The sequence below is a fragment of the Phodopus roborovskii genome, unplaced genomic scaffold, assembly GCF_943737965.1.
Source record: "Phodopus roborovskii unplaced genomic scaffold, PHOROB, whole genome shotgun sequence".
NCBI classification, from domain to species: Eukaryota; Metazoa; Chordata; class Mammalia; order Rodentia; family Cricetidae; genus Phodopus; species Phodopus roborovskii.
The window spans coordinates 4440622-4464754 of NW_026126516.1; the positions used below are offsets into that span (position 1 = coordinate 4440622).

At 43.5% G+C, this 24133-nt stretch overlaps 2 protein-coding genes across 2 annotated transcripts in view; one reads left to right on the forward strand and one right to left on the reverse strand.

Moving 5' to 3' along the window:
• Ppp4r4 (protein phosphatase 4 regulatory subunit 4) overlaps nt 1-13471 on the forward strand; it is an 85328-nt gene extending 71857 nt beyond the window's left edge. The window contains exons 17-25 of the mRNA XM_051196536.1: nt 1318-1462; nt 2322-2363; nt 2462-2536; nt 7024-7093; nt 7957-8043; nt 8750-8843; nt 9276-9346; nt 10863-11010; nt 13164-13471. Of these exons, the coding sequence (XP_051052493.1) occupies nt 1318-1462; nt 2322-2363; nt 2462-2536; nt 7024-7093; nt 7957-8043; nt 8750-8843; nt 9276-9346; nt 10863-11010; nt 13164-13188 (757 nt within the window). The 3' untranslated portion in view covers nt 13189-13471. The remainder of the gene's footprint in view (nt 1-1317; nt 1463-2321; nt 2364-2461; nt 2537-7023; nt 7094-7956; nt 8044-8749; nt 8844-9275; nt 9347-10862; nt 11011-13163) is intronic.
• Nucleotides 13472-16495: 3024 nt separating this feature from the next.
• On the reverse strand, nt 16496-23063 carry Serpina10 (serpin family A member 10). Its single transcript, XM_051196537.1, has 4 exons — nt 22327-23063; nt 20621-20894; nt 18633-18783; nt 16496-17241 (listed from the first exon to the last, which is right to left on the reverse strand). The coding sequence occupies exons 1-4, from the start codon at nt 23027-23029 to the stop codon at nt 17050-17052; spliced, it is 1320 nt and encodes a 439-aa protein (XP_051052494.1). The 5' UTR covers nt 23030-23063; the 3' UTR covers nt 16496-17049.
• Nucleotides 23064-24133: the final 1070 nt, after the last annotated feature.

A 24133-nucleotide genomic window follows, 5' to 3' on the forward strand; every position in this document is an offset into this window, starting at 1 on the left:
ACTTAGCTGCCTCAAGATTTGCCAAAGAAATACAGAGCATTAACATGGAGAACACATGATGAATGAATGAATCCAGCAGCTTTAAGATAGACAACGGCCTAGTATCTCTCCCCAGACCTAGCTTGAATAGAGGGAGAGTTGGAGCTTAACAAAGCAGAACATCTCATTGGCAACCTTCTGGGAAGGCTTTCTTCGGTCTCTTAGATCTCCATAGCCTCCTTGTTGCTTCTTTTCTCAGCTGATCTAGACAGAGGTAGTGCCTTAGCATGTTTCCCATTTCTATTTTTCTCTCACATGCGCCCTCTCCATTCCCATGCCTAAACTATCATTTTCATGCATTCCTGACTCATCGCTTGCAAGGACATCCACATGAACACCAGGCTTTCAGAGGTAGCTGCAGTTTTATAATTCCCATAGAATATCTAATGGGCATCCCAGACTCAATCTGTCGGCATTCATTGGATCTGTGTTGTCTACATCTCTTCCTTCTGCAGGGTTCTGCATCTCACTAGGCAACTGGCTCATCTTTCCACTGCTCAGGCCTAAACCTAAACCCCCTTTTCTCTATCATCCCATCTGCATTCCCGAGGCCACTCTGCTGCTCACAAAAGGCATGCAGAGAGCAGGCTTCTCTGGGCACCTCTGCTGCTCCTTCTGGCCCAAAGTACCACAAGCTGTTTCCATTGCTTCCTCCCCTCCTTAACCACTTACCGTCTAGTCCCAAAACACAGATGATGATTAGGAAAGTTAATTAAATCACTTTACGCCTCTGCTCACACCCTCCAGTGCTTCCCATTGCATTAGAGGCCAGGCTCTCAACAGCGACTGACAACATGAGCTGGCCCCTTGTCACCACTCAGGTCTCCTACGTAGCTCATCTTTGCTATGTTATGCCTCAAAACTAGTTTGCTGAGTCAGACTATCACTAGGCAAGTCTTCCCTATTGGCCACAATGCTTTTCCAGACACTTGACTGGCTTGCTCCCTGATTTTCTAGGTCTTTCCTTAAATTCCTTATTTTCAGTGAAAACATTACTAACTTCTCTAGACTGACTCATCACTTTCTGGCAGACATTTTCTTTATATGCATTCTGTTTTCCATGCTCCAAACTAGAATGCAAGGCACTGAAGAGGATTTTGTTGGTTTGATTCAATTTTGTGTCTTGGTACCCAGAATAGTGAATGTCTTAAAAATAGTAGCCACTGCACACATATTTGCTGTACAGACAGTTGAATTCTGGGGTTTTCTAAAGCTTGAACTTTTTCAGTGTCACATTCCTGTTACTGTTAGTTATTATTAAGCTCACTCTAAATACAGAATGAAACTTTGCTACATGCTGCCCAAAGTGAAATCAGCTCTGAAGATCCCTGCAGACATGCATCTCCTTCAGCAGTTAGAGATGTGTGTGAGAAAACTCCTGTGTCAAGAAAAAGACAAAGATGTCCTGGCTATTGTGAAAAAGGTAAGTGTCCCTCCTGCTTAGGAAACCTGTGTCTTGCGGTATGGCAGTGTTAACTTTAGCTTCCCTTCTTAGCTTGACAGGATAACAATCTGCACGTGTGGTAAGAATTAATAAATGGCAGGTGTCTTAGCTACTGCTGGGTATCCCAGGTCCTTTGAAGGGCATTTCTGAGGGGTAATCATTTTTGTTACTAGCGGTATGAGCTCCTTGTAGGAAAGCTGAGCATCTTCGAGGTGTTTGTGAGCCTCGCTCAAATGATGACCAATTCCTCATTCACTAGATTTTACTTGTAAGTGTTCCCATGGCAGTAAAATTCCAGAAGTCATGTTTTCTAGAAGAGTGTGGGAAGACCCCCTCAGAATGAATTCAGTGGTCTGTTTGACTTTTTAAAGGAGCTAGAGCTAGAGACACTGGCTGCTTGAGAACATGTTTGTAAGTGGTGGGGTCAGCATCGTGGGGATCTACCATCACCCAAGCACATCTTTTCCCAAACACTCTAACTTTATGCCATATGATTTTGCTCTAGTATAAGGATCTGTTATGTGGATTGTTTGGAAATGTTGGGAAACTAAGATAGTAAAAAATTTGGATTAGTGAGGTCAAACCTTAAAATGTTTCAGCTTTCAAAAACTGACTTAATATGCAACTGACACTTATAAGATCAATAAAAAGATTATGAATGGGTGTGACTTTGGAACACAGTTTTTGAATGTTAATTGGTGGTGAAAGATTAGCTTAATATCATAGTGTAAACTGTTCTCTTTGGATACCCCTGGGGAAGGAGTTTCTTTGAGAAATACTTGGGTGATTGTGTTTCATTACTGGTGAATCAACTAATTTCTAAAAACTTTCCTTGTAGACAGTATTAGAGTTGGACAGAATGGAAATGTCTATGGATGTGGTAAGTACACTCTACTCTGCCTTATAGTAAAAGAGGTATTTACAGTCAGCAAGAAGTTGTGACTAATGATTGACATTGCCATTTTAAATTTTAAACAGTTTCAGAAAAAAAATTATGAGAAAGATTTGTTGGATCAAGAGAAAGAAAGAGAAGAGCTGCTGTTTTTGGAAATGGTATGTTATCCCCGCCCCCACATACCCCTTTCTGATTAGCTTTAGCTGGGCTTTGACAGTAAACCTAAAGCTAATTTATTTCACTTTTACCTTGTTCCATATTTCCTAAAAGACTCAAGAAAAGTCTTGATTTTCTGAAGTTTTATCTTTTGTAAATTGGAAGAAAAGCTACAGTGGAGAGTGTTAAGAAAATGAGTTTTTTTTTTTTTTTAAGTGAAATCAGTATGTATTTAACCACATGTACTCAGTCCTAGATGATATATTCTCACCTGCCCCTGGCCATCCATCCTCAGCATCCATTGAGTAGTTTCTAGCAAGAGTATGATCATGTTTTCTCAAACTATGTGGCTTTAAACATGCCTGTGTCAAAGACACTAAGCAGCCTTTTGTTTGTTTACTGGCCATACTGTCTTGTTTTTTGTAAAGTCCATTTGGAGAATTGAAAGTAGGCTGTCCACATTGTTATTAATAGCTCCTTTGTCACATGCTCATATTGTGAGTATTTTCTTGAACTCTGTCTTCGCTTAGTGCATTTAACAGTCTTTAGAAAGTTTTAATTTTGATGTTAATTTTGTTTTTTAAAAAGATTGTTTTTAACTGTGTGTGTGTGTGTGTGTGTGTGTGTGTGGTGTATGCACATCAGTGTGATTTCCCCTGGGGGCTAGAATAGGGTATCAGGCCCCCTGGAGCTGGAATTGTAGGTGGTTATGAGCCACCCACTGAGGATGCTGGGAACAGACTCAGGTCCTCTGCAAAGGCTGCATTTCTCCAGCTCTATAAAGTCCAACTTATTAAGCCTTTCTTTTATGATTTTTGTTTTCTTAAGAATCCTTTGTTTGACTTCACATTTTGCCCCATGCTTCTACAAATTTTAGTTTTGAATTTTACACTTAGTCTTTGCCCAATTTTAATTTAATTTTTGTATATTTTTATTATTATCTGTTTTGGCCCCACTTATCAGAATCTTGTCCTCCCCCACTGAATTGCCTTACCCCTCTCACAAGTGTCAGTCATCTGTGTTTCTTGACTCCTTCTGCTTCACTGATTTGGGGGGGGGTCTGTCTTTTGGCGACACCAACTTGCTTTCAGACTATTTAACTGTAAGTATTTTTAAAGTCAGGTAGGGTGTGTCTTTAAACTTTTTAAAAAGTTGATTTATTTATTTTATGCTTTGGCCAGTGTAGGACCTCTGCATTTTGACAAAAGGTTGAAACCCAGTTTGTCAATTAAGTGTATTGGCATTTAGTTAGTGTTGTGCTAACTGGGGCTAATCTAGGGGCTGCAGGTATAGCTTAGTGTTAGATTGTGTGCAAGGCCCAGGATCCCCTCTTCAGCATCAACAGAGTAGAAATAAAAAAAGTATCAGAACAAGCATCCAGATAAACAGAACTTGGAATTTTCATTAACTTTTTAGTTAACATAAGACAATTGTTTTCATAATGATATTTTTATGCATACACAGCATTGTCTTTTGCTCATCTGCAGGCAGGCAGGCAGCAGGCAGGCAGGCAGCAGGCAGCAGGCAGGTATGCACATCACTGAGGAGTGGGAACAGCTCTCCTGCAGCTGTCAGCTGCTGCCTGACATTGGTAGCTTTTAGATTGGTGAACGCTAGTGTCCCTAATGTGTGAGTCTCTTCTATTTTTAGTTGTGTGTTGTGTATGTGAGTGCAGATGTCCACAGAGGCCAGAGGCAGATCCTCTGGAACTTGTTGCAGGCTGGTGTGGGTCACCCAGCGTGGGTCCTCTGCAAGAGCAGGGCTTGTTCTTAGCCACTGAGCCATCTCTCTGGCCCCCTAAAAATACATTTCAAAGGTTTTGCCTGCTAGTTAAAAGATGTTACAGCAAATGCAGCAGTGGGCAGTGGATGCCAGTTTAAGGACTAAAGCTAGCCCAGGTTAGTTTGATTCTGTCAGCAGTATTCCACTCTCTCCATAATCACAAGCTGATGGTCAGTCAGCCTTGCAGAATCTTCAGGGTGGAAATGCTGCTTTTCTGAGGTTGTTAGTTCATAGTCTTAAGTTTTTTTTTTCTGTATACCATGCTTCAATAAGATATTTTAAACATGTTTGGTAGACTTTTCCCTTCACTCTCAGTCTTTTTTTTTTTTTTTTTTTTTTTTTGAGACAGGGTTTCTCTGTGTAGCCCTAGCTGTCCTTGTCTCTGTAGAGCAGGCTGCTTTGAATTTAGAGACCCACATGCCTCTGTCTCCTGAGTGCTGGGATTAAAGGTGCCCCACCTCCGTCCATCGAAGGCCTCCAAGTTTTTTTTTTTTTTAAAGAAAGATATTTTGTTGATTGCCAAATAGGAATTGAAATAACCATGGTTAAACACATGCTCTGTCGGTGAGAACCAGTGAACACCTTGTAGGAAATAAATGCACATTGTAGAGTGATGCCAAAGTCATTGTTTTATTTGGACAAATTCCCAAGAGCAATATTCTATGATATGAAATACCACAGATTAAAACAACAGCAACAGCAGCAACAAACCTCTGAATTCTGTGCCAAAGGGAAGCCCCATTTTTTAAAAATGAATTTTTATTTAAATTAATATAATCTTATTTTATATACCAATCCTAGTTCCCTCTCCCTCCCATCTTCCCATGTCCCCCACTGATCTGCCCATCCCACCCCCATCTGTAAGGCGTAAGGTTTTTCCGCCCACCACCTGGTCTTGTCCAGCTGCCGCACCAGCCCCAAATAATGCACAGAGACTCTGTATTTGATATTATGCTGTTGGCCAGGTACTTGTTTCTTATTGGCTAGCTCTGTCTTAAGTATTAACCCATTTCTGCTGATCTATGTATTTTCACGTGGTCTTCTCTTACCGGGGAGCCGGCCGGCATTCTGCTTTCTCCAGACTTTCCATGCTGACTCCTCCTTCCTCCTTCCTCTTTCCTCCTTCTCTCCTAGTCCCTCCTACCTTCCTTTCCTATTGGCCAACAGTGCTTTATTCATTAACCAGTATGAGAAACATATATACATAATGACATCTCCCATCATCTCCTCTTTTCTGTCTAAATAAAAAGAAGGGTTTTAACTTTAACATAGCAAATATATAACGCAACAGTTATCAAATAAGAATCACAGTTAACAATATTTAGTCCACTAACATTTAGCAAGATTTAAGAAAATATTCCATCATCTATCCTATCTTTGTGTGTCTAAAGTCTATGTAACTTATCTTTAATCCTAACTAAGGAAAACTATAACCATAACTATCTGTCTTCAACTCCTTCAAAGACCACAGAAGGATAATATATAAACTCTAGAAATGACAGAGACATCTTGCCTTGTCAGTCACCTGAAGTTCTTCTGTAATGTTCCATCTTCAGCCCATAGGTCATAGTGTGTCTAGCAGACTCTTCAGCAAAGCAGGAAACTTTAAACTGTCTTCTTGTATTGACAGTTTGTCAGTCACTTTTCTCTGTGTCCTGTAGACTGTCTGGCAGACTCTTCCATGAAGCAGGAACTCTGTGTAGCAATGTCTGTCTTGAATCAGCAGTCACTTTTATGTGGGTCCTGCATGTCCAGTTTATACAGCATAAAGTCAAACAGTCCAGACAAGAGTAGTATCTTGTCCAAATGGCTAGTCTTGCCATATTGGAAGTAAACTCCATAACAAGTTTCTTCGATGTCCATCTTCCATCTTCCTTTCTGGTGCAGGTGGTATTGCCAGAAGCATTTATGTCTCACTGTCAAGAAAAACCCTAAACCATTTTAAATGCCATATTCTGTAGGTCTTTGAAAGGTTTGAAGAATGCCTATTATCTCAAATACATCTCTACATATCTAGAAAACCTAACTCACCTAACTATAAGTTTTGACTATTGTAGGTAACTATCTAAAATCTGTACTAAATTAAATACAATACCTAAAAAACAAGAGGAGAAATATACACATAACAAAATTGACCTTAAATTGTATCAATAAATGAAAATCCATTCCAAAACAAATATTCATATCTATACCCATTCACTTCCCATGGAGTGTGAGGCCTCCCATGTGGGGTCATCAAAGTCTGACACATTATTTGGGGCAGGAAGCAGGACCTAGGCCCTCTACTATGTATCTAGGCTGAGAGAGTATCCCTCCATAGGGAATGGGCTCCCAAAGCCCATTTGTGTACTAGGTAGGGATAAATACTGGTTCCACTGCCAGAGGCCCCTTAGACTTGGGCTTTCTGACACCTGCATTCAGGGGGCCTGGTTCGGTCTATGCTGGTTTCCCAGCTGTCAGGCTGGTGTCCATGAGTTTCCACTTGTTCAGGTCAGCAGTTTCTGTGGGTTTCTGCAGCATGGTCTTGATTCCTTTGCTCATCACTCCTTCCTCTCTCCACCTGAATTCCACAAGTTCGTCTCAGTTGGGAAGTCCCATTTTTAAAAGGCATTTTTTTGTGAGGTATATTTCTATCTCTAAAGACAAGTCATTTTCCCTAGAAGAAGCTCTCAAGCTGCACCTGTAACACAACCCTATATCCCAACAGGAACAGCTAGAGAAGGAGAAACATCAGAGCGATGGGAGGTCCCCCAGTGATAAAAACTTTGAGAAGAAACGTAAGTGGTTGTGTCTTCCCACTCCATTACAGGATTAATGTTGGGTGACTGGGGAAAGCCAAGTCCCTTCTTGAGTCTTGTTAATACAGTAGTTTAAGAATACATGGCAAAGGAAACTCAAGAACAACCTGGGAGTAGGTGAGTTGTTCATCTATAGCTGCCTGGAGGAGGGGAATGGAGAAGAGAAAGAGTTAAGCTGGAATGGCAGAGGGGAAGGTATATGGTGGGGAGGGGAGTTTTGGAGAGAGCAAAGCCCAAAGCATTAGGGAAGCATGCTGAGCAAAGCAGACCTGTGAAGCTATGCCTGCAGCTCTCTGTAAGGAGCTACAAGGAAGCCAGGAGTTCTGGGAAGGAAAGTTAAGTCATTAAAGAGATCATTATTCCATTATTATCAAGGCAAATCCACCTTCCTGAAGCATGATGGTCCCTTAGCCAGGTTTTTGACCCGCCCAACTGGATTAACTCTTAAGGGAACAGACCCAGGTTCTACCCAGAGGTAGATTCCATTCTTTTGACCTTTGGGCCAACAATGCTATCATAACTTTTTATCTTTGTATCCCAAAATACTGTGTGGAGCTTTAATTTGGTAAGGAAAATTACTTTTTTGCATTAAAGAAAATTTTATTTTTGAAAATTGGCTGACTAATATGATATAGGCGTTAGGAGTCCATAAAAAGGGAGGCAACAGTAAGAGACTCAGAGCTGCTGGAAGGAAAGCTTAATCTTGCATGTCAGTTTTTTGAGTTGATCCTCAATAGTCGAGACTGGAACTTGGAATATATAAAGTAAGAGTATTTGGGAAATAGTGCTGACTTTACAGGAGCCAGACGAAATTACACAACTTAAACCAGAGTTTATTTTAGGCAGAGAGTCTCGGACACCAATACAGAGCCTGCCCAAGAACATCCCTGTCTCTGTTCCTGGACCGTCTTCTAGCACTCCATCAACAAGTAAGAACTCATTCTATTTCATGATTTATATAGTGCTTTCAAAGTCAAATCACAGGTTTATTTGCTGAAATTACATATATGATTTCTAGAGTGTCCATATATTTCCAATAGTGAAAGCAAAAATGGAGATTTATCCAGTGTGGACACACTGGGAAGAGGAACAAAGATCCAGTGACATTCCCCCTTCCCTCACTGCTAAGTCCATTTTCAGGGCCCTGTTATGAGGTCAAGGTTTAATTAGAGGGTAAAGTTATGCATATCTGAGCAGCCAAGGTTAACAAGTAGTCCTCTTTGCCATTGAATCATTGTCTCCTCTGTCAGGTCACCTGACAGACTGTAAATTTCTTGTCCAGGAATTTAGCCTCTCTCTCCTTCCTGCATGAAATTCCTGGGGACATTCTAGTTTTCTTGAGGTCTACTGTTTGAATATTGTGATGAAAGGGTGGGGCAGAGTCTGTGTAGAGATCTTCATCCCTGTTAGGCCTTCACACCTTCTCACTTTGAGTGTGTCCTTAGCTATTCCAAGTAGTTTTTCTATTATCCTTCATGGTGGCTTGAATGCGAGTTACTGCAGTCAGCTCAGACCGCAGACTGCAAACTTTATCCACCTGGGTTTTTCCAGACATGGTGGGGTCTGAGGGAGACTTGGGGGTTGGAATGATTAAGGGGGAACTGAGAGTTGTATTTTTGCTTTGTTCTGCTTTAGGCAAAGAAATCAAGAAATCCAAATTGATTCGAAGCCAATCTTTTAATAATCAAGCATTTCATGCAAAATATGGCAATTTAGACAAGTGTGCTAGGTATGTGCTATCAATTGTTCATTCTTAACTGGAGTTTTTACTTTGTGGTCACCCCATTTATCTACATGGAATATTTATATCACTATAATCAGAATTAATTTTGTATTCTTATATGGGCTGGCAATTTGTCAATTCCTTCTGTAAAGATTATCACACTAAAAATAGAAGGTACTTGTTATTTGTATAAAAATAGGTCTCTTTGCACTGTAGGAAGACTATTTGACATTACATAAAAATATCATAGAATCTATCCATCATTTATGAGAAAGGATATATTTGGAAGCATGGATATAAAAAAATAAATGCAAGAGGCATATTTCATAAGAAGTAGAAGGAAGCATTCACAAAACAAGGTTAAAACCCCCAAGTGTTAGGTAACTAAGACTGAGAAGTGTGGTTTTAGGTCCTAACTCCATCACTTTTTTTTTCTAGTAAAAGCTCCACCTTAGCTCACACGCCAACTGTCTCAGGGCTGGTGAGGACGGCCATGCTTTCACTAACTGGTAAGCAGCGGTGTACACTCTTCCAAAAATGGCTACTTTAATGAAGTATTATTTTCTTTAAACAATACATTCTTCTAATTCTAAGTACAGTGTTTTTTTTCTTTTTCAATTTATTTCTTTTTATGTGCATTGGCATTTTGTCTGCATGTATGTCTGTGTGAAGGTGTCAGATCCCCTGGAACTGGAGTTACAGTTGTGAGCTGCTGTGTGGGTGCTCAGAATTGAACCCAGGTCCTCTGGAAGAGTAACCAGTGCTTTTAACTTCTGAGTCATTTCTCCAGCCCCATGATGTTTTTCTTAAATGTGTATCCTCATCAAGTCTTTAAGCAATAAACTTTTTCCTGTCACTGGGGAAATTGAGGTTCCCTTTTGGGGTTCTTAGTTGTCTTAATAAATGAATTTATAAACAGACATGAAAGTTGAGGATAGTTCCATTAGAATTCAAGAGAAAAGCAACAGGACAAGCTGTCAAACTTGGCAGTTGCCAGAATAGAAATGGAGAAGAGAAAAAGAGGAAACCATGCTGTCTGAGTTAAGGCAGGGAGGTAGACAAGCCTCCATGATGCGTGGAGGGGTGATTTATAGGAGTAAGAAGTCCAAAATACCAGAGACAGTGTGCTGGGGCTCTGGCCAGATTCTGAGAGGAAGAGACTGGAGAGAAGGAAAAAGAAAAGTTAGGCCTTTATGAGTCAGACCTCAGGAAGTTGGGCAGAACCAACAGAACCTCAGAGGGATCCCAGGGACGGAATTCTGGGAAGAAAACTACATCATCTCATGTAAGGATAATTATTCTTTGTAGCTCTTATAAGCATGGCTTCCTGAGTGATGCTCCCTTGGTCAGGTGACTGATCTGCCCAACTACATTAACCATTAAGGGAGCAGACAATGGTGTGCTTCCATTCAGAGGCAGATTCCATTCTTTTTGGCTAGGATGCAACCATTTTCTCTTAATAGGCTTTTAGTGCTACCAAAACCCAGCAGCTCAGGAAATACTTGACCATGTGCTACTTTCTAAAACCACATCAAGACTCAGAGCTTAACACTTGTAAAGAGAGGAGATGGACTAATGGCAGGATCATAGAGGAAAGGACTAATGGTAGGATACTTGACCGCGGTCGAGGGGCCCACTGAAGCAGAGACAGACACTTCCAGTAATTTGTAAGCAAGATGAGCAGAGTCCATTTATCATCTCAGTACTAAGAAAAAATTGACGGCATATTCTGTATGAATCTTTTTATGTAAAAATCCTAGAAAATGCAGGCTAATCTTTAGCAAGGGGGAAAGGGGAGGTAAAAGAGGAGGAATTATTAAGGGCCCAAGGGGACATTTGAGATGGCATGTTTTCATGTCTTGATTGTGGTAATGGCAGTGGATTATACACATGCCAAATCTTAATTAGTACAGTTTACTGTATTTACATTATAAGAAAAAAAGCTCCCCATCTGGAGTCTTCTCTCCTTGGTAAACATCTTTCTGAGTGTATCAACACCTCTCCCTCTCCACATGTGACTTCCAGATGACTCATTCCGGACTCGAAATGCCAATAGCGTTCCAGCTTCCTTTTCTCCTAACCCTGTCTTGCCCAGTACTTCCCGTGGGACAGGTAACACAGCTGATCCAAAGAGTAGTGGAACTAAAGATGTCCAGCCTCGGAAGGCTACCTTGTGAGTACCATTTCCACTGCTGACTGTGCTGTTTGGCTCAGGGCACCTTCCTTCCCACCTCCACACTTCAAAGAACTAAAAATGGCTCTGCCGAGGGAATGTTGTAAGATGAAGGTAGTTAGGTGAGAGCCTTGACTATGCTAGTGTGTCTGAGATACCTGATGTTAACATATGGTAATGAGACGTTGTCTACTAGGTATCTAAATACCTACCTAGTGTCTGATCACCTGGCATTCAGAAAGGTGGCTATAGCTGATGTCACTTGGAGGTGCCACAACAGCATGGGACCCAGTAGCTGAACATACTAGTAGATAATACTTGTTCTTTGAAGTTAAAGTTATAAAGGGCCTGTTTCCTTTCCCCATGGTTCTGTTTTGTGTGCTATTTGCTTCTTGTTTGAATTTGTTTCTTTTGAACACTTAAAAGAGTGATACCCTGAAAATCATCACAGTAACACTGCTGCACGGTTGCCTAAATATGGCTATAGCTGTTCAAATGACAGTGAAACTAGCAAGATTCAGATTTCCCCTAAGTTCATGAGCTTTTCCCTTCTCGTTCTTTTCCTTCCTTCTTCTCTTCCTCCTTCCCGTCCTGCTTCCTTCCTTCCTTCTTTTCTTCCTTTCTGTTTTTGAGACAGGGTTTACCATGTAGCCCACTCTGGCCTAGAACTTGAGACCTCTTGCCACAGCCTCCCAAATTCTGAGATAACAAGTACACTTCATTATGCCTAGCTCACATTTTTGAATAAAGTTTTTCACCTGCATCTTTCTCTGGAAACTCTTCTCTGGCTGGCTTGAGTTCCTTTTAGGAACTGGTTGTGTTATAATTATTTTCAATTCCGATTGGCCATTTTGTATGTACATTGGAAATATGTGTACCCCATTTCATTCAGAATTCAAAATTAAAGATTGAATGTGAGACTAAATGCTCCAAAATTAATCATAGCAACAGATGATTTGGATATTACAGACTAGTGGTGCTAACTCGAATGGTGTTCTTTCCAAAGAGAGCCTGGGGACAGAGGTGGCATGGGTTCGTGATCTGCAGTACTCTGGGCTCAAACCATGTACCCACTCTAGTAGGAGCAAATTAACTGTTCATTAGTGAGCCTGCAGGGCTCTGGGGCTTCTGCACATCTGTCAAATAGCAGGTCTGGCCCATAGCAGGTCAGTTCCATATCCTGAGATCTTTCTCTCTCACCATAGACCCTCTTCTGCCCTGAACTTCCGAGGAACATGGTAGCATTGTTGTAACTAGTTTTGTTTTTTAAAGAAAAGACTTCTTTTTCATGTAGCTTTCCTTTATTCCAGATATTTTATCTGTTCTGACTGATTGCTGTGCATATCTTTCCTTTATGCAGAATGAATTTCTTATTTTCTGGCACAACTGATGGTTACCAAAATGAATCTACAATAAAGGCCAGTGGGAACTCAGAGTTTGTACCTTTTTCAAGTCATTTGAAGGAATGCTTGCAAGCATGTATAGCCCCTTCCTCACACATGCCTGGCAGTGCAGCCCCTGGCTCTTCCCACACACGGTTCTAACATGCCTATTAATTGGATGGGTAGTTGATATCTACACTGGTCTTTTTCCAGTGAAGCATTATCCATAATTTAGAGACTGTCATATTCAAATTGAAAAGAAAAAAGTCCTCTTTATTTAAAATAAGCCTGTGAAGTGATTGCAGAAAGCGTTAGCATAGTTTTTACTTCTTAGGAAAATTCTGTGCAGGACATTCCCCTGCTTTACCATAGGGCAGCTCTGGTGTTGACAAGCAGTGTGTCATAAGGCGAGTACAAGTGTGCAGCATAGCTTCTGTCTTCCAGGGCTGGACAGTTGATATGCCTGTGTAATTTCCTTAATGACTATACAAAATCGAAGGTGTAGGAAAAGTTATATGTAAATTGAAGGGGATGGTAGCAAGTGTGTGCAGGATGGTCCTTGATACTTACGGGTAATCCTGAATGATTCTTAATGTGTAGTACATTTCCTCTCTACCATAGTTCTCATATTGTAGGTTTTCTCTGAGTAGCATATTTACATTTCTTTATTTACTTTATATGGACAATTGTTTTACATTTTCTTTTTGGTCTCTTTCTCCTTCCTTGCTTCCCTCCCTTCTCTCCTTCCTCTTTATTTCTTTCCTTCATCAGAAAATCCAGAAAATCCAATCCTTAAGTCAACTGCTTGGTGATGGAGGCAAGCAGTCAGCGGACATTGTGACGGTGGATGGCTCCAGTGATGCCAGGCTTGTTAAGTGTGGAAGAGACAAAGGAATACCATGCAGCTGATGTGAAATTTACCTTATTAGGAATTAGATTCCCTAGGAGGTATGGCATGTTTTAGTGTGGGCTCTGAACCCCAGTGTTCCAGTGCAGTGCAATTGAGCTCCAACTTGAGGTGTGTGCTCAGACTGCAGGAGAGATGTGCCTGTGTCTGTGGGAGGCTGGCTCTTGGTTATTCTCAGCTGTAAATTGAGAAATTCCATAGCTGTCTGGATTAGCTGATTGCTCCTTGGGTAGTTACTTGGGCAAGCACACGGGAGGTAAGGAAGACACTGTATTTCCTCAGAGCTGTCTAAGCCAAGCAGACAAGTCAAACCAATACTGTCTGTGGTGTCATGGGTCCTGGGATTCTGTGATACTGTCAGCACCTAGATGACCCCAGTCTAGATTCGGCCATGAAAATCTGAAACGATTCATGAAAATTTTAGCCACAAAAATACCTTTAAAATGATAGGTTGATGATTTCCTTAATTCCTAAAATTCTTTTATAAATGCTTTGTTTACATTTTGGATTGTACCGTCCTTAATTTCAAATGATGAATCTAGTTTGAATCAGCTGTTATTCCAAGCTATCATGCTCATGCTATGTCAACAGCACCCATTTGTACTAATGCTAATACTTCCATCAGAATTTGCCTGTGGAACATAGATTGTCCTTAACTTTACAATGTCAGTTCCTGAGATAGAATGTATGAAGCTATTGTCAGCTTCTCTATTTCAAATGCAATCAGCATATACCTATATTGATATCATAAAATACTTGTTTTTTTAAAGATATATTGATGTATGATAAAGATGATCTAATTTGTGAATGCATACATGTGCGTGGTTACTTTTTATAATGTGAAATGGATAATGAGCTTGTTTAAAATAAAGCAGAGGTTAATGAGCTACCAGCACTTGTGAGAAAAGTTTGAAATACTTTCCTACAGTTCTTACTCTGTAAGGAGAAGGCAGTTCATCTTTACATAATGAGCAAGTGGAGCGTATTTGTGTCAACCATTAAGGAAGGGCTCAGGGACAGTTGCTTACTGTTTCTTCTTTCTTTGTCACTCCTTCCGTTCCTCATATCTCTTTAGGGACTCATAACACCCTTCATCAAAGATAGTCAGGTCAGAAGTGAGAGTCTAGTAGCCACGAGAAATTTGACCGTCCTGCATAAGGAAATCAAGTTTCACAAGTTTATGGCTCCTGGCATTAGTGATGTGGAATTGACTCTGCTGTGGTCTGGAGAGTTCATTGTGCACAAGGGGGCATCAAGGGGGCATCAGTATTTTTAGTACTCTGGTTCAAAAAGCCGACATTGACTGTCTACTCCAGATAAAATAGAGAGTTTCAATTTGATTGTTAAATAATACACTTAGCAGTCATAAGCTTTTTATATTCCTGTTATATATGTGGGATAAGGGGAAAGTGTTCTGACAGAGAAGAGTCACCACTGCTTATAAAGTTGGAAGTCAATTGCTTAGGCATTAAATTCTCAATTAAAGCAGTTATTCAAAATTACTTTTGGGAGTATTTTTTCACAAACATTAAAAACTTTTAAAAAATTTGAATCTTTATTAAAATTGTACCCCAGAAACAAATATGCAGGAAGACTTAAAAGCAAATGGGTAGTGGATTGGAACATCCACTGATATCTTCATTGTGTCAGAAGTCCTAATCTTCTTTAACGGTGTGTAGACAGTGCCCTGCTCCATCTGCAGTGCTAGCCTGCCTGGCACTGGCTTTGGCCCTGTGTATTCAGTATGGTATAGCCCATAGGTTCCCTTTTCTAGATATCATCTCCAAGTGAGGAAAGAGCCAGAACCCTCTTTTAAAATTCCTCATTCTGACCCCAAGTTCAGTTCCCAGCACTTACATGATGGCTCACAGCTGTCTATAACTGTAGTCCTTGGGATAGGATGCCCTCTTCTGATGTGCAGGTGTACATGCAGACAAAACATCCAGACACATAAAATAAATCTGTTAAAAATATAAAATTTCTCTTCCTACTATTTCCCTATAAGCCCACTCACATAACTGAACACAAGTACCTACAAATGCCAGTTAGATCCATCCTTGCTTGTCTCTCTTCCTAAGCCCCAGAGTTTTCTGATCCTAAATGAACATCTATTAATGCCTGGATGACTACAGAGTGAGTTCATGTCAAGACTGAGGTGAGGACATGTGGTTTAGACTGTCCCTTGACACTGCCTCTTGTTCATGCTACTCTTGACATACAGTCATTGAGTAACTAATAAATAAATGAACGTTAGATGCGTTTATATATTAGACAGCAGAGAGAAAATGCAATGAAGTATTTAGTCAGCACAGCTGACATTTGAGTCTAGTTAGCCCCATTCAGGAATCTCTGATTATTCCCAAATGACCATCTTATTTCATTTCTATAAGATAGAAAATGATTGCCCAAGAATGCCTTAGAGGTATTTTCATTTTCCTTTCATATTGGGACAAAGTCCATGATGCCTTTTGTTTGACTGCAGTGGGTGAGTGAGGCAAAGGCAGCCCATTGGTCAACAGTCTCTGAGAGACTAGAGAGGGAAGATGGCGTGACAAGGACTTGAGGCTAGAACAGGAAGGAGACGGGTTGGCTTACCGTGGTCACACTGAGTGGCCTTGGGCAAGCGTTCCCTCCCACTGAGATATAAGGTTTGATGTATTGACCATGTGCAGTGGGCACTATAGTCATGCCCCCTCCTGATAAAAGCTCTGGAAGATGTTTCCTTAATCATCGATGAGCAACACATATACTTTCTGTTGGCAAACAGCGAATATAATTGAGACTGAATTCATCGCTATCCCAAAGCAATTCTAAAAGGTCATTGTTAGTATATGTATTTATATGCACGCATGTAAACTCTAATGAAGACAGGAGTGCACAGAGGAAAAGTGCTGTCACTCATGAAAGTCAGGACGTGGCCCTAGTTCAGGCCTGTTTGTTTCCTTGTAAAATGAAAGCACTGAACTGCACGATTTGTGGTTCCTGTGGTGGAGACAGGAAACTAGATGTGTCATGGAGACGAGTGGGGGTTTGGAGCCAGACATTGCTACTAGGGGGATTCACTGCTAATTTTATTTAAAAAGGAAAGAATTCTGTAATTAATTAAAACATATTACAGTACATAAAAAACGCGGAGCCTGATGGCATACACTTTTAGTCCTAGCACTCAGGAGGCAGAGACAGGTGAACTGTTTCCGAGTTCAAGGCCAGCCTGGTCTATATAGAGTTCCAGGCTAGCCAGAGCTATGTTGTGGATCTCTTTCAGAGAGAGGGGGTTGGGTGAGTTATGGAGGGGAAGGAGAGGAAAAGAGAAGAGAGACAGAGACTGGCGGGGGAGAGAGAGACACAAAGAGAGAAAACTTCTGGGATAAACTAAAATAAAACCCTGATTTAGCACAAGGGAGAAATAGAAAGGGAAAACATGCCTGTAGGAGAATGTCCATGTATTCCCAGAGACTTTGTTCCACATCCACTGTCCTACCTACTGCTCTCAAAGTCCAGGCATGCGAGCCGCAGAGAAGGGTTCTCCTTACCCAGTCTTCAGTCAGTCAGCAAAGGCTCTCTGGAGCAAGTATAAAATTCTGGACAGATCGCACAGATATCATTTTAATTTCTGTGTTGATCAGAGAACAGCCACAACAAACTGGCTGGATGCAGAGGGCACATCCTTAACCATTCACTACCAGCATCCTGTGGTTCCCACACCTCTGGCTCAGCAGCTGCTGTGACTGAGGCTTATACACGCCTGAGTCACAGGACAGTGGGGTTCACCACCCTGCCCAGAAACAGAAGCATCCTGGACATCTCCTCATAGATCATGAAATGAAAAGGCCGGTTCACTTTGATGACAGGAGGCATGGAGTAAGCGACAATCTCTGACCGTGTCCCCGACACTGCTTCGGTTCCTCTTTCATCTACCTCAAGCACTGATTGCTGTAAGACCTAGAAAAGGAAAGGACATGGAAGACTGTTTGTGTGACAGTGGGAAGTGGGAATTGACAGAAAACGTCCACAGTAGTTCTGCCCACCCAGCCATGTTCCCGGGGTTCAGCATTGCAGCCTCTCTTTGCTAAGAGGTGCATGAGATTGTACCTGAGACTGCCTCCTAAATCAAAGTGATACCAGGAGGCTATGGGCTCTGTGGGCTCTGTGCAATGCATTCTGGGCTTGGAACCGGGAGAGCTGGCTTAGCACATGGGCATCTCGTAAGTATTTATTGAGCATGTACTTTGTGATGCTGATCCCTAAGCTGAGCTTCTTGTCCTGGAAGGCACCCTGAGCTGCCTGATAATTGCTCTGAGGCATTTCCTGGGGGCAAGCCTGATGGTTTGTGGTGCTTTCCTGGACCCTGGTTACCTGTACTCAGACTGGGGTTACCCTGTACTGGCTCCCACGTACCTGTTACCGCTTTAAATCTCTCATAATTAACAGTGATACTGGCAAATCTGAATCAAACCTCTTGATTGTATGGTGAGGGAGAGAGTCGTAATGCACACAGGAATGCTAGGAATGCTAACTAGTTTCACTGCAGTGCACAGGATCGCTGCAAGAACCAAGATTTGCTTCCCTCGAGATTTGGTGTGAGCTAGCAAGAAGGCTAAACATGAGCTTCCCCTTCACTGCCCGCCAGAAGGACCTCAAAGGACCCGGCATGTCCAGACACCTCAAAATATCTTCCGGAGGTACCAGCTTGGCCCCAACAGCAGTAGCACCAAGTATATGCTGACTGTTACCTAAGTTGAATCGGTTTGTTCTCAGTACTTCAGAAGCAGGACCAAGAAGTGTGAGTCCGAGAACTTACCAGTCAGCATGCTGCAAAATAATCAGCCGTTTGTGTATTGGGCTGCTTTTCAAAGAAGGGATGAGTTCCTTGTCTGAAGAACAGGAAGGAGGGTGAATGACAGGGAGCGGAAGAATGAGCGGATCTCTGGGGCTACTTATAGAGGAGGTGGAATGTCTATCACAGGGCATGGGAGGTGGGCCCGCTAATGACCAGGGATTCCTTTCATGCTAATTCATGAACGCTTTCGATATTCAACACAGGTACTGATGGGTGAAAAGCCTATTGTATGAGGGGCAGATGCCTCCCTAGGCCTTGGGAGGGAGGAGGGATGGAGCTCTTCCAATGAGAACCTATTTAAAATGGTGCTTGAGCAGTAGCATGGCTTGGGGTCCTTAGAACACCTGGTTTGAATGCTACAGTTGTTAGAACTGGAGTCGAATTCCCTACTATGGCTAGATACTTAATCACAGTGACATGGTTTGCACAGTATGTGTTGGTTTCAGTGGTATTGCATGCCGAGGACTGGGCCTCAGCACAGCCCCTGACTTGCCTTGGACACCTGGAGATTTCTTGCCACGGCTGAGAGTTCGCTGAGGTCAGCTGAGGTGGAGAAGACTCTCCTGATTCCCATCTGCTGGAGCAGCTTATGCATCTCATACCTCTGGTCCAACTTGAACTTGGGAAAGAAAACCTCCATCTTCCTGTGGCACAAAGACAGCCGGTGGTGAAATGGCTCACCAGGGCGTGCGTAATCCTTCCTTCAAGAGCATTTCCTCTGCTTGACTGAGGATAGCTCATGTGATCCTTTGGTAGTGTTCTGTCCCAGAGAAAATACTTCTGGCCTATGAAACATCACTGTGTCTACCCCAGGGAGCTAGCTTCTCAGCTCACTACCCAAAATGCTGCTTAGCAAAGAATGCCAGACTCCATGTCAATTTCCCTATGTTTAAAAAGCAATCCCAACAACCACCACCCCCAGCTGCTACCTGCATCCCTGTAGACTGCTGGAACATGCTCTTCCCCACCCAGCACCCTAGATCTCAATATTCCCAGAGAACTTGGAGATGGGCAGGCAAAGGAAGCAGAGAGGGCTTTGGACAGGCCCTGCCGTCTTAGCCGGGGCCTGAGGTTATTTATTTTCCCCAGAGTGAGTTCTCTGAGGATATGAGATTTGGAATATGAGTTATTTGGCTTAGAAATTAAAAAAAAATAAATAAAAGCTACTAATTACATCAAATTAATCTTGATTTTCAGTTTTCTTGTTCTGTTAAGAGTAGCACATAAACCAATATCAGAGTTGATGTCATAAATACACCCTTCCCCTGCATCTCTCTTTGTTGCACAGCTGGGCCAGGCTCCAGGCTGGAAATAACAGAGGATATGACTTTACTAAGTGTTCATTCATAAATGTAGTCAGTCAGCAAACATTTGTTAGGGATCAAGTTTCAGGCCTTTGCTAGTGCATAAATGCTTGAAAAAAAAATGGCAGAAAAATGAAATGCTCTCATGGTCCTAACCCCAGCCAGGCAATTGTCACTTCTAGAGTCAGACTCTGGTCTAGCTCTGGTCATGCCTTCTTTGCATAGAGCTCAGGGAGACATTTCTAGTCCAGATGTTGGGACTGTGCTCTGAACTCACTACCAGACCTGTTCCCTTCACATTCTTAGTCAGTGGTAAACCCGTCCCTGAGATGCCGAAGCCAAGAACGACAGCTACTGTTGACTGACTGATTGCCCCCAGGATCCAGCCTCCATTGTCTCTCCCTTTTTCTTCCCACCCTGTTCCATATTTAGTCATCAGTTTCATCTTCCTTCCTGGCAGATCCAGTCTTATCTGCCTCAGTCATCTCACCTGCTGCCACCATAGCCTAAGTGACATCTTAAAGTTACACAGCATCTTCTGACCGGCTTCCTCATGGTCCTCAGCCTGCTCTCAACACTAGGCTCTTGTGTGGCCCTTCCATCAGATCTCCTGGAGCCTCTGTTCAGAGCCCTCTGTGTCCCCATGTCCTGCAGGCAAAGCCCAGGTCTCTGAGCTTGTGATGTGAGGTCTGAATCCTCTCACCTCTTCTCCACTGGCTGCAGCCACACTGGCCACTTTGCTGTTTCTTAGAGCCACCAGCTGTGCTATATCCAAGAACTGCCTCTAAAGACTCTTCCCCCATACATACTCATGCAATTCACCCCTCATCACTAGGTGAGAACATCCCTGGCTTTGGCCTTGACCTGCCGATGTGCTCTGTCCTCTTACACAGTATTGTTTCTCTCCCTCTGCCTGGCTTCTTAACTGATACAACCATGGCACCCATGGGTATCTCAATAGGCAAACTGTTGCATTTGCTGAGTTAATGAGCAGTAAAGCTAGGCCTACACTGGATTGATGCTGAGGATAGTGTCGAAAGCAGGACAGATGTTGCTTCTGCCTGCAGAAGCTTGGTGCTCACTGGGGAGCATGGGCAGTAAGCCACAGGGTATTAGGTAAAACTGTTGGGAGTGTTCATGAGGATGGCAAGTCTGAGGGGCAGGGTAAGCATCATACCTGGTTTTCATATTCTGGAGCCATGTCTCCACGAGATCTATGGTCAGGTAGTCCTCCAGGGCCAAGTGGTCACCTGTTTTCTCCATGAGGACCACTAGCATGGTGGCATTCCCCTGGTAGGGCAGTTTGAGGATGTGACAACGGAACTTCGTATCAAAGGTGGAGGCAAAGTTGCCTTCCCGGTACATCATGGGCACCTTAACTGCCTTGTATTTGTCCAGGTGGAAAGTGTCAGTCTCAGTGAAGACGGGGTCAAATGGAGTCAGCCACTTCCCTGAATAAGTCAGAAGAAAGCCCCTAAAGAAACAAACCTCCACAGAACACATTGATTTCACTCGAGTGATAGAGGGAATGCTGTTCCTTTTTCAAGTTTGTGTGGAAATATCCCAAAGGTCAAACTTCAGCTCTACCCATGACTCATAATGGAACCTCACACAAAAGCAAAGACTCCCCCTTCTCTCCTTTGTTCACCTTGTTCTGGATCTGAACAAAACTTCATTTCCTGGTGGATGGCTTCCAATGGCTGTCTGCATAATGGATTCCTAGCTCCATCACATGGTATCAGCATGCCCATAGGCAAACATATACTTTGCAGGCAGTGGGGGTGTGTTTCCAGCTCAGCATCGCTTCATGCGGTTCTGGAAGCAGGAGAGGCTACTACATGATTCTACACTGAGCGTCTATTTGGGAGCGCTGGCAAGTGACCCTTCTACCCGGGGCTTCATGAGTCTCCTGGTACAGCTTTAAGCACCAGAGGCATGCACATTATCCCTTGTGTCCTATTGGAGCTAGAAGAAATTGGGGTTATGAGGTCGTGGGATCCTTTGCATTTAACCTCTGCCATTCATGTGTGACCCTGATCAAGCCTAGCTTCTCCAACCTTCACCTTCATCCCCTTAAGAAAGGAGACAGTGGCCCTACTCTGCCAGCTACATTGACTGGCAGGAAGAACAAAGATGCAATCTGTTCCTGTCCTGTGGTGGGTAGCAAGCGCCAAGCACAGTGTGCAGTACCTTGCACATGTCAGCTCTTGTGGCTTTATGCCTATAGCAAGTTAGAGTCCCAGTTTTTATATTTAAAAAAAAAATCCAAGACTAGGGGGGTGGGGAGGTGGCTTCTCAGTTAGGAGCACATACTGCTTGTACAGAGGACTCAAAAGTTTGGTTCCTAGCATCTATATTGGGCAGCCCACAGCTGCCTGTGACTCCAGTTGCAGGGGGATCCAGCACTTCTGACTGATGGGTATACCTACACACACACACACACACACACACACACACACACACACACACACACACACACACACTATAATAATGACAACAAATCCAAGGGCAAAGATTTTGCCCCAGACCACAAAAACAGAAGATGGGAGTAGGGATGCAACCCAAGTCTCGCTGATAGTTTCTCATTCAATAGCCCCGTGCTACTTCTTCCAAACATTAGAAGTAAACCAGGCAGAGGAGCTGTGGAAACTGAGGACCACATGTCTGCAGTTGGTGGTGGGGTCTCAGGACTATAGATAGGTCTGCAGTGGTGAGAGTGGGGGCCTTGGGGAAAGCATCCTTCCCTCCTCAGTGTGTGCTGGGCCTGGGAAGCAGAACCCTTGCTTGCAGAGCATCCTTTAGTGCTAACTACACTGGCCAGAGGGGAAGGGAGAGAGGGTCAGATTCTCATGGCTTTGTAGCAACACAAGGCTATAAAAATACCTTTGAAGAAGATGTAGTGCACCAGAATCAACTTTGTTTCAGGACTAATCTCATCAAAGAGCTTGGGAATTTTCCCCCGAGTCTCTTTGTTAATGTAGAGGTTCATGAGCCCTTTGGCTTGTGAGGAATTTCGAAAATTTGTAGGCACGCACTCTGTATTGAAATACTTCTTGGATAGATTGAGGTAGGTCTCGTTGATATCAAAGTCCTTGTGGATGAAGGCAAAGCTACCCTGGGCGAGGTCCAGCTCCTGGTTGCCAGAGAGGGTCTCTCTGAGCCTCTTGAAGAGGGATGGGAGGATCAGGGGTCCTGCCTGGCTCAGGGCCTGTAGGTGGAGTCCATTCTCCACCTGGACTTTGGTCTCCCCCTTGGCTCCCAGCATCAAGCTCACCAGGGCCACAGACAGGCCAAATGGTGAAAAGATGACGTTGCCATCGTGCCTCATGGAGATCTTCCGAAGCAGGCTGAACCCAAAGTTTGAGGTCTCATTGGAGAGCTGCTGCTGGCTAGTCCTCAGCCAGTATTCTCCTTCCTCTTCATCCCTGGAGACAGTCCATTTATTCTCCTCCAAAGTCTGGTTCTGAGGACCCCGAGACTCCAAGTCTGCCTGGGCCTCTGGTGAATGGGAGCTGAGGTTCAAACTGGCCGCCAGCCACACCTCTGCCAGGAGGACAGGAAGCAAGAGGCTAAAAACAGCCCTCATGTCCTCAGCTGTGGAGGCCAGGGGCCACTTCCCTTCATCCTGGGGGGTGGAGTGGGGGGGGGAGGGAGAGAGAATATCTCAATACCTAATAAAGATTCATTGCTAGGTGTGGGTTTTCCTGGGTTCCTGCAGGTTAGCGATACCCTAGGCTGATCTGGAGCCCATAGGCATGTCTATGGGGGGATTACCTTCCTCCCAGAGTTCTGTCCTCTGCCAGGTCCTTGAGCAGCTTGTGGTCCCTCCCCCAGTTTCTGCTCACTGGCCAATCTGGCCCTTTCCTACGGAGTGGGCCTCAGAACAGGATCAGGTGGGAGGTGGGGCCATTTACTGACCTGCTTCAGGCTTTGCCTTTATTATTTGTCCCATGAGGCATAGCAAACAGTCCCTCCATGCTGAGCTTCAGGACCTTGATGTATGACATCTTTGACTGGGGTTTTGGAAGTTTCAAGAGAGAATCTGACCAAAGGAAGGCATGCCCACACAGAGCTTTCTGATCTAAGCCCCTCCTCCCCTGCACTTCCCGTACATGGTTCCTGGTAGGTTCCCTATCCTTCTACCCACAGCTCCAGGATGGCTGCAGGAAACACAGCTGATTCTTCTTGGACAAGACCTGGGCTCAACCCCCTCAGTCTCGTTGCACACACTAGCTATCCATGTCCCAGGACCACAGCCCCGTGGAAGCTAACCCTGCCCTGGCAGTGGCTTTCCAGCACCGTACTCACCTTCTGACTATCAGTTGCTACCTCTCTGAAATTCCTCTGCACCCTCAGATGCAAAACCTGCCTTTGGGACTGTGCCATTCATTATATTATGATCAACTGTATTGCCATTGTCCTAGAGGTTGAGGTAAATGCAACTAAGATGTCCCCAGTGGCTCACTCTCTGCTGGGACTAGGGCACCATCAGGTATGCTAAGGATACCCCTGGTCACAGGGAGCCTAAATGTAGGAAATGGGCTGTTTACCCGACACAGCTCTAAGTGTGTGGGGAGAAGTACCCCCCCCCTTGCCTCTCTCCAGCCCTGGTGGGACAAGGCTCGCCTGCCTGGGCAGTGAGCTGTGGTAGACGACAGACAGCAAGTCTTCAGAGCCATTTCTTTGGCCA

What these genes read in the sequence shown, in the direction of transcription:
- Serpina10 (XM_051196537.1), bottom strand. Translation starts at nt 23,029, where the DNA reads ATGAGGGCTGTTTTTAGCCTCTTGCTTCCTGTCCTCCTGGCAGAGGTG. An exon ending in CTCCAGAATATGAAAACCAG is followed by an intron (nt 18,784 to 20,620) that starts GTATGATGCTTA and finishes TTTGTGCCACAG; the next exon opens with GAAGATGGAGGTTTTCTTTC. An exon ending in GAAATCTCCAGGTGTCCAAG is followed by an intron (nt 17,242 to 18,632) that starts GCAAGTCAGGGG and finishes TTCCTTTTCTAG; the next exon opens with GTCTTACAGCAATCAGTGCT.